This window comes from Macrosteles quadrilineatus, unplaced genomic scaffold (assembly GCF_028750875.1).
Source record: "Macrosteles quadrilineatus isolate MER2022 unplaced genomic scaffold, UCM_ALF_1.0 Scaffold_9__3_contigs__length_116548681, whole genome shotgun sequence".
Taxonomy (NCBI): domain Eukaryota; kingdom Metazoa; phylum Arthropoda; class Insecta; order Hemiptera; family Cicadellidae; genus Macrosteles; species Macrosteles quadrilineatus.
Window position 1 is genome coordinate 63393540 of NW_026542602.1, and position 10899 is coordinate 63404438.

Consider the following 10899-nt stretch of genomic DNA (forward strand, 5'->3'; position numbering starts at 1 on the left):
CCATTAGTTGCTTCCAAAAAAATCAGCTGTTACAACACCACTTGCGACGTTGCCAGTTCGAAGGCCGCGGCCTGGAGTTAAAGGCGGCCGTGCTCTAGCGCTCTAGGAGGCAATCGATTTACGATGTTCGATAGTAGTTCATTTCATACTACGACGATCGATACTTATCCGAATGCCTACCATATCGTTGTGAACCCAGCGCTATCCGCAGACCGGAGCACTGGAGCAGACTGACAGACAGTTTTTGAGGGTTTAGGTTTCTTCTTCTTCTTCTATTATAACTTGGTTAAAAAAAGCTGGCTTGGGTAAAGTGCCATGAAGCAACACTATTTTATCTTGAAACATGACTAAAAAGGTGGCTGTGGTCGCCGTGGATCTATACATTTTCCCGGGCTTTTTTGAAAAGGTTGTTAGGAAATGATTTTTGTTGTTCTAATAAACTGAGTTTACTGAGGTTAATAACTTTACTTTAAGTTTGTGAAGTTGGATGATTTCCAGTTTAAATGACTTGTTTGAAAATTTATTTAAAGTTCAAGTTTCATCCCTCAAAGTAGGTTTTCTGAGGGGCTTAAATTTTTCCAAAGGGAAAAGTACCGTAGTTGGCACGGTGTAGGACCTGGCCTGGGACCAATTAACTTTTTCAGGTTGATTTCCCCAGAGGCAAAACACTTTATTAGTTCAAATTTGAATATTAGATAGGCTATTGAAAATTACTCAAGTTATCACGTTCACAGACACACACACATATATATATGTATTGTTTAAACGCAATAACTAGCTCCGATTTTGGTAAAATTCGGCTTGAAGGTGTAGAGCGGGATAAACTTCAATATGAGTTACTAGCAGAGTAGAGTACCCGTCCTTTGTACGGGGTTGGCAAATAAGTATAAAATGCTTATTGCAGTTATACCTGATCTTTGCGTTTGCAATGTGAGAAAACACGGTTTGAGAACATTTGCTTCCTAAAATTTACGGTATGCGATAGTATTACACATCTACCATAGCCATAATGTTCTACTACTTCCACCTAGAGAAAGATAGATTATTAAAAATTCGCAAAATATCATAAATTATTCATGACATTAAAAACATAAACATAACTGTAAACAATCCTACTTTGACAGTTCTCATTGTGTATCACAGTTTTTTGTTGCTGCTTAGTTCAAATTAGCTGTTTTCATAAATATTGAAAAAAATAATAGTGCTGCACCCTGTTGGTACATCTTATTAATTTTTAATGCTTTTGCATATCATAGAACCAACTCTTTTGGTTGAAACAGCTGGCTAAATTCTTTAATTTCCTTTAAGAATACTCATAAGGTTAACATGGGGAACTGCAGAGCCACTGGGGCGGAGCCCAAAAGGATTTTTGAGATAAGAATATGCCTATATGTTAATCGGGAATGTGAGCTATCATCATGCCAAATTTCAGCCCTATCCGACCAGTATTTTTCGTGTTTACTTGTCACAAACATACATCCATACATCCAAACTTTCTCATTTATAATATTAGTAATGATCAGATCGGGTCATATGAATGTGCTATTTTGGAATGTTCAAAATATTTTTTTTCCAAATCTTACCTTTAAGGCATGGAAATACCTTATTTTCAATACAACCAACGCATAGAGGTAAAAAAAAACAACTATAATTTTATTGTATATTGAAAAGTTAATGTAAAATTAAGTGTTAAAGAGAAAAACAAAACTAAAGTTAAAGTTAAACTAAGTTCTAGTTTGCTTATTTATGGATGGATTTTGATAAAATTTTGCTAATTTATTTATTTCATCCTATTAACTTATATAGAATAGAAACCCTTTTTACCTGATGAATGTACACTTCTTGATTGATGTGACCATTTTGCCTGAGACCCCAAATTGGATTATTTTGGGGGCAGTTAAAATTTGTAAAAGCCAGTTTGCAGTTGCACTAGGTTAAAAACTATAACCTCTGATTTTCACTGTTTCTTATTTAATACAGACTTTTAAATTATGTGTGCTCGATTAACTCGTTTTTCTGGTGTGACCAATTAAAAGTTATGTGGGATATCACCATAGATAAAACATACTCCCTTAGTAGATTTCTCATCCTTATGGAACAGCTGAAGACAATTTTATTGTTAGTTCATGTACGGTTTATGTAGAGGTCGTGTTTTGTTTACAATTTGTTTCCCGTTATTACAGCCATTTAAAACCTCGTTTAACCAAATAATACGATCTAACCATAAACAATAACTTGTCCCCTAGTTATATAACCAAACAGTAAAGCACAAATCAAAAAATTAACCGTAAAATAATGGAAACAAAGTTTCATCGACACTAGCGCCTTTGTGTCACGTACATGAACTAGACACGAAAAACGTGCTTCAAAATGTACAATGGGATGAGAAGTCTACTTGTGTTGGTTAGTCTATGATATCACCTACCTTTCCCTGAAAATTTATAATAGGATGTCAAAATTCTGCTTTTCTATTAAAACTAACTAGAGCTCGTCCCATGGCCGAAACCATAGATAAAACATACTCCCCGAAACCTCAACCAAAAATATGTATTGTGCGAAATTCTTTATTTTTTAACCCACACTGAAAATAAAACATGTGATTGGAATTTATTCCATTCGTTTTGAATTCTGTTTATATTTTGTTGTTTTTTTGTCACCAGCATGGCAACCCATATAAGGCCCATGTTAATTTTTTTAAAATTTAAAATTCATTTATGTGCTTATTTTTGAGCAAGGAAAATATCTTTCTAACACTACTATGCGTAGATTTTCTGCGATGCACACAAGCTGAGAAAAAAGGTTTTAAATAAACATGCTTGCCTATTAATACAGTATACAGGGTGTCCCGGAACTCTCTACCAATATTTTAGGGCATTGTTCCTGGGTAAGAAACGTATCTAAATATCATATTTAAATTGTCCGGAAGTCCTTAGTTACTCAGATAGCCGCCATTTTGTTTTTTTCACTTATTAATTTTTTTCTGAAGATTGGTTAAACATACGAAGTTGAAACTTTGCACAAACATTTATGACAACTAGACAAAGCTACAAAAAAATTATGACGATTTTTCAAATTCATAAAACAAAATGGCGGCTGATTAAAATTTTGTTTCTTAAATTTCTCGAAAACCGTTGATTTTACAAAAATTTTGGCAATTTTATTACAAATCGATTGACACCTTAATCTTTAAGATCGGATGAGTATTAACTGAGATATGGCATTTTTAGTGATACGTGACCGCCGGATATTAGTTGCAGCGCATGCTGAAAGCGGTCACGTATCACTAAAACTGCCATATCTCAGTTAATACTCGTCCGATCTTAAAGATTAAGGTGTCGATCGATTTTTAATAAAATTGCCTTAAAAAAGTTATTCTTGTAAAATTTTTGTAAAATCAACGGTTTTCGAGAAATTTAAGAAACAAAATTTTAATCAGCCGCCATTTTGTTTTATGAATTTGAAAAATCGTCATAATTTTTTTGTAGCTTTGTCTAGTTGTCATAAATGTTTGTGCAAAGTTTCAACTTCGTATGTTTAACCAATCTTCAGAAAAAAATTAATAAGTGAAAAAAACAAAATGGCGGCTATCTGAGTAAATAAGGACTTCCGGACAATTTAAATATGATATTTAGATATGTTTCTTACCCAGGAACAATGCCCTAAAATATTGGTAGAGAGTTCCGGGACACCCTGTATAAACTAGAGGTCGTCCAGTGACCGAAAACTTGGCCAAAATTATGTAATGTACAGACTTCTCTATTTTCACCCCAAGCTGTAAATAAAACATGTGATTGGAATTAATTCCATTAGTTTTGATTTTCTGTTTATATTTCATTGTTATTTCGTCATCAGCATGGCAACCCGTAAGGTCCATGTTAATTTTTTTAAACTTTAAATTCATTTTTTGTTTGCTTATTTTGAGCCTTTTTTAATTTATGAAGGGATTCTGCACACCTACAGGAAAATATCTTTCTAAGAGTATGCGTAGATTTTCCCTTCCGATGCACACGAGATGAGAAAAAAGCTTTTAAAGAAACATGCTTGCCTATTAATATATAATCCATTCATACTTGGCTTAAAATACCTACTTTGTACAGTCACCATTTAAAAAAAAGTATTAAAAGTAAGCATTAAAGTATATAGATAGATAGATTACGGCAGTCTTAAATAGTTAATATCATATCAAATCTTTAGATGTTCCTATCTATTAAGGTTTAAGAAATAAAACAGTCAGGGTTTTGTAACACTTTTATTACCAGTAATTATTCATTACATTTCCTTATAAATACCTCTGAATGATCTTTACAAAACGCATGCAGGATGAAAGCGGGCGGGAAAACGAAAGTGGCTAAGCCGTCGTCTTCACTCATTCCAAGGCAAACCTACGGTGACATTCTTATAGCACCATGATAGCAAACTAAATAATTATATTCATATAAAACTACGAATAACATCATTAATAATCCATACTTTACAATAATGTTAACATTACAATCAAAAGCTCTTTTTGCCTCGTATAAATGTGCTCTTGTATGCTCATAATCCCCAAGGTTAAATTTAAATATTGTGTTATATATTCATAATAGTTTTTCCATTAATTGATAACAATTGAAATTTGCAATAATTGAAGTACAGTAATCACATTTTGAGTTTTAAAATATGTTACTAAAATATAACATTATTAATTTTAACAAATATATTTTAATGTAACATTACAAAATTAACGTATTATAGTTAAAAAATAATACAAAAAATATATTTGTTTAGGATTTGTTGAGTTTAATTTTTTTCCAAGTAATAGCAGGGATTGTACAATGGGGCACCAACACACCAACTAATCACATAAAACAGATATTAGAACAATAGGACCTTAGAATATCTAAAATACATATATTTGGTCTTTGGTAAAATTAGGCTAGTTAGTTTAATCACCACCTAGAAAAATTAATAAATAATCATACGATTGCACAACTTATACAAACTAAACAATACAATAATTTTCTGAATATAAATAACATGTAAAATACATTTTCAGGGCCTAATATAATACAAAAAATAAGTACCATGAACAACCTCAAGATATCAAATACTATTTAAAAACAGGCTGTAGCATGTTTATTTTTAAATCTTCATCCAAAGTAAAACGTAAAACAGAAAATTACCATACACAGGTTTACCTTAGTTTCAAATTTTGCAATTTTAACAGAAATAAACTATGTTAAACAACAAAAGGTTAAAAACTATAATTTTTCAAAATGAACAAAATAGTGTATACTGTAAGGTTGCAGACACAACAAAATAACTGCAATTGTTTTACTTATTCAGGTTGTTTGGCTAGGATTTAGAATGGTTTAAGAAATAGACCATGTTTCCGTATTTAGTGCAACCCAACCCTTAATGGGATTGAGAAAGAGCTTCGGTTATTCTTGAGCCTTCACACCACTGACATTACTCCTCACTTACTCGAGTCAGTCTTTTAATGGAATTTACAAAGCTAGACAACACCTAAGTTTGATATCAAAAGTAACACATGGCCGCATGGCTGGAAATGGAACTGACTACTTTACCGTTCCACTACAGAAGTAAGTTTCCAACACCTGGAGGATGGATCTAACTCACAGGCGAAGAATGTCACAAGACGCAGATCCACGTTGGTGGGATTGCCTGACGCAACGTTTGGTAGTCATATAGTTACGTGAATAGAAAACAAGTATCACATAAATAGCGTTAAAACGTTAAGGAATCTTCATAAGGACTTGTTTGATATCGAGGTGTAAAAAAACCAAATGTTAATAATATTGGAGCTATACAATGGCGTCTTTAAAATAATTGGTCAGGGAAAAAATTTATATTTGTTTTTGTTGGTATTGCTAAGAAGAAAATGTAAAGAACAATGTTAAAATTATGAAAAGAAAATTAGGTGACAACTTATCAAACTCTCAGGGAAGCTAAAATTTATCGTGGTGAACTTTGTATGATTTTGGTACCGTAATGAAACATTATAATAAAATCACACCCTTATCATATGGGTAATTGACAAAAGATTGTTTTAAAACCATTAATTGAATGCCTTTTTATTGAGCCACACATTGAAGTTGTAAAACAAAAGGGAATTAGTGCTCAACATAAATTATACAGGTACTAAATAAATCAAGAAACAGGTTTAGTAGTTTTTCCCATGTCATTTAACTGTTTCTGGGATTTATTAGTAGGATGGAATATTACGGCACTGGTAACAGAGCTGTTATCGTAGAAATTACCATTCAGTCTAGATGCCAAATCCAAACAAATTATCCAAATTTATTTAACTGAACACCAAAGAAATTCAGGCAATTCCATCAAACATGAACTAATATTTTATTACCTTTACAAGACCCACATAAAATCTGGTTTGCCAAAAATAAATGCAATTTGGAATGATACAGTTATTAAGTAACAAATGGAAATTAAATGTCTTGTGCAGAAAATAAAATATTTAGCACATACTAAACCAATGTAAAATAGCAGTGTTTGAAAATAAATCTAACGGCATTCAAACAACAACTATAACAATATACAATGCAATTCACTGCTGGAAATATTTGGCATTCCCTAATGACAAAAATGGTTGCTATTAGTTTTGCAAACCGTTCACATGTTTTGGGAATTTATCACTTTTCAAACAATCAAATATCAATTCTGATCTAGGGTCTTTCTAGAAATGTAACTGTACCATTGAGCTAACATCTGTACCATCATTAGAATAAAATGCTTGAATTTGTTTATAGGTATGATCAGAAAATCTTTTTAAAAGAAATATCTATCATCACATGTATGTATATCACACTATTGTGTTCTGATTGAAAATAATTAATTTGTTACTTCTGTATACTGCAATATTTTTAATAATTGTACAAATAGGTACAGAAATCATATTGTCACACATAAAAAACTTCAAGATTGGCTCAATGGTAGAGTTATAATAAATAAAACATAGGTATTGAAAATTGGATCACTAAAAATTGTTCCTAAAGCTCCAAGTCTTAACAAACAAAAACACAACATTTCTTGAACATATGAAACTTATTAAACAGGAGGATAACATATTGATTGCACTTCTTAAAACATTGCTAAAGTTTAACAATTTAAAATTTTTTAAACCCTTTTTTCCAAAAGCCTTACAATTTAAAAAATTCAATCATTTCTAATTTAAAACACTTAAGATGCTTGTTACACTTGCAACATAAACTAACAAAGTAACTAGCAACAAATGTAACGATTGATCGTCAACTTTCTAAATATGACAAATGGTATAAACATCAATGTAAGGAATTACCTTTCATCTACTGTTTGAATATATTAAGTACTGATATATAGTAGTAATATAATAAGCTTTAAATACGTAATATAAAGCAAAATGGACATGGACTGCATAGCAACAATTTCTCTGATTGTTGTTTTAGACGGTTCTGGTAATTCCATCATTGTACCCGGCGTGGAGCTCCCGAATCCATGGCACCGAGTTTCAGAACTCCCAAACTCCAACTACGCTAGGGAGCCCCCTTCACTTGAGCTAGACTGTCGCAGTCGCTTTCATATATGCTACAGTTGATCACACCTCTTCTATGAAGTTCAAAGCTAAAATACTAAAATAGATCCGACTATTAAATCCCTGACATAGATATTAGTATCGGGGCCGCTTAAAATTACATTTTTGATTAAGGAAAATCTAATATTAATTGTATTAGAGACCTTTTGTGTACCATCACTCAAAGTGTAACGTCATTTTGGAATCTGTTTGTGCCGTTCTGGATTTAAAACGAAGGACCTCAAGAAAAGTGAAAAAGCCACTTATATACTCCTTTTAAAAGTAGTGTAAAAGTCTTACAAATGCCATAGTAAAATTATGTGGACGGATGTACAGGAAATGCAAGGACTAATTTTTGTGCAGCAAATAAAAAAAAAAAACTGAAAATTGAAACCGAACTGAATTGTAAAAAGCAATTGAAATACATACAGGTTAAAATACAGGCGTTTTCTTTAAAAAGCTATTATAATATCACTTTAAAGAGAGCCAGTCTCATAACTGAAACAAAATCTACACAATATACACACTGTGGAATCGATACTCTCCGATCTAGCTTCTTTACTGCAACAGCAACTCAGGAAGATGGCAAAGTCGCTGTGAAAATTAAGCAGAACTTCTGCTGCACGGATAAAACAGATTCCATTGAGTGAGCGCACATTGTCTAGTGACAACAGTGTTAAGACGCAGCACATCCGTAGACCTTGAGCCTATCGGAAGGCACGTGGCCCTAGAACTCCAGTCGGTACGCGGAGCAGCTGGTCTCGTGATCCTGGAGGTTGATAGTGCAGCGGCTAGCTGAGGGGGACAGATCTATCTTGTACTTGGCTAGCAGATCCTCATTCTCTGCCACCCAGTAGCCCAGAGTGTCGGTGTCGTAGGTCGGAATAATCGTTACTTCTGAAACAGGAGAGAAATACATGTAGAGTAACATCCAAACTTAAAATAGGACCTCTGCAGCATCTGTAGAGAGGGCAGTCTTTCAACATATTTCAAATTGTATAAGTGTCAGCCCAGCATTCCCATGACTGATCTTGTCTTAAATTGCTAATTACAGTATTGGGTTTTAATTTCTTAAACATAGTGTATAGCAAAGGAGTAAAACAGGGCAGACAAATATTGTATGCATTTGATCACAAATGCCTTTTCCTGCTGCATCTCACAAGGTGATATTTACCCATATCACAAGAGAAGTAGATTTTGTATTCTCAACACTCTCTTAACACGTTCGCTACCGATCCCCACATATATGTGACGCTGCGGTCATTGTCACGGACCGAGGTATACATTTAGACCAGGTGTCACTCGGTTCTACACGCAGACCACAGGCCAGTGATGCAGCAAAGTAAAAAACAGTTTTGCCAACTGTCATATGACTTCACCAATCATCAAACCCACAGACCAAGTGACGTACATTTGTGATAAACATATCTGTAGACCACTGCAGAGAATTCAGGGCCTTCAAATAGACCATTACAACAATATAAGCTTTATAATAACATTGGTACACCGACACAAATATGCAACGTCAGTTTGTTTTAATGTGATCAGCCGTCGCATATACGTGACGAAAGTCTATGGGTAGAAACCGACTGTCAAATATTTGCGTCGCTGTTCCACATGAATGAAAAATTCAGTACTATATGGGTAGCGAACGTGTTAAGATTTAAATCCACACTTTTAGTACCGTACATTGATTGCTCAGCAAGACAGAAGCACAGCGTTCTACTGCCCGGAACACCATAGAGACATCTCATGTATGAAGAACTTTTGTGTTGGCCTCCCAAGATGAACCAGTTAGATGGACTATTTTGATGCTAGTTCTATCTTTCCCTGCAGTTTTATCTGACTATCAAAAGTCAGTGTAGTTGTTATTTAGATTAAATCCACAAAATCCTCCGTTTCTTTGTTTTATGATTAGCTATAGATTATATTTAGACACATATACCTGTACTACAAAATAAAGTACATCCCTACAAAAATAATCCATTAAAAGTTAATGTTGACTCGAACTCGAACTGTAGTTCAAATAAATGCATTTTTATGTCAATGCAGGTTGTTTTTCATTTTTTTATTTAGTTTTAAAAACTGCACCAATAAAAAAAATCGCCCTATATATTTACTAAAAATATGTACCTAAATCTTGGTCTTCCCATGTTTGCTTGGCCTCAAGTAGTGCGTTGAACACCTCTCTGCTGGGCTCAGTCCCGCTGAAGACATAATAACGAGCTCGAATTCGCTTGAAAAACTCAACGTTGGTATAGTTTGAATTTCCGTGGTGAGGAACATACGTCAAGTCCATGTACACAGGTGAGATGGACTTTGATTTGGCATCCTTATTGGAAGCCCGTTTAACAGGTGACTCAGGATGCTTCGATTTGTTACTTGCTTCTTTACCTATAAGAAAATAAAAGTTTTCAATGAAAGCAAAAACCATGCTAAAAGTCGTAAGATAATTTAAATTTATTATTTTTTGATAATTGGACATTAATTAAGTGCATTTATTAAGTCCATGAATTACGTATTTAAACTCAGTGGTGTGATTTGTATTAAAATAAAAACAACATCACCTTATCCTTTCAAACAAATATTAACTAATCTTTAAATCAATTAACTCATAAACTAAAAACTTAAATATACTGAGGGAGTTTTGGAATGAACTTCCAACCAATAATTTGAATAAAAAAATCTCTGTATGACAAGCATCGAACCCTTCATTCCAAACCTCTAGATTCCTGTAGGTTATGAAACCTTCAAAGGTCACATGGGTTATGGGGACAAGCTAACCCAAATTATTATGAAACTCTAAACATGTTCAGTAAAGATAAAATCGATTTAGAGATTTGTAATAGTTAATTACCTAATTAATAAAAATCAGAACTTCTGGTAAAGAAAACATAGTTTGATTTATTTTTTTAAGTAATAAAATTTCAAACTTTAATACTAATATTTATGTAGGTAAATATTTAAAGGAAAAATGAATCAGTACACAACTACATTACCCAAGAAAAGAGTTCCAGGCAGCATATAAAACACAGAATATAAAAAATTCACAACAAATTAATTTGGTATTTGTAACCATTTACATTGTGGCTTCTTTAGGAGGAAGACATTACTGTCAAATATCAAATGAGTATTGATGTGAACTTGTTATATGCTGTTACAATATCACTGCTTGGAACACTTTTCATAGTTTTTTTTTTTTTTTTTTTTTTTTTGTCCTAGGACGCTAGGCACGAGCCTGGGATTGTTTTTCACATTACTTCAGGCTAGACCTAGGGGTTGCGGCATTATCACTTAGATAAAATCCATTGGTGACTTGGCGGGGATCGAAC

The 10899-nt window shown here is 33.2% G+C and overlaps 1 protein-coding gene across 1 annotated transcript in view; it reads right to left on the bottom strand.

The window, feature by feature from the left end:
- Positions 1-4233: 4233 nt before the first annotated feature.
- Positions 4234-10899, bottom strand: part of LOC129002451 (microtubule-associated protein futsch) — a 272549-nt gene continuing 265883 nt past the window's right edge. The window contains exons 9-10 of the mRNA XM_054430265.1: positions 9701-9961; positions 4234-8464 (exon numbers count right to left, since the gene is read on the bottom strand). Coding sequence (XP_054286240.1) covers positions 8295-8464; positions 9701-9961 — 431 coding nt within the window. The 3' untranslated portion in view covers positions 4234-8294. The remainder of the gene's footprint in view (positions 8465-9700; positions 9962-10899) is intronic.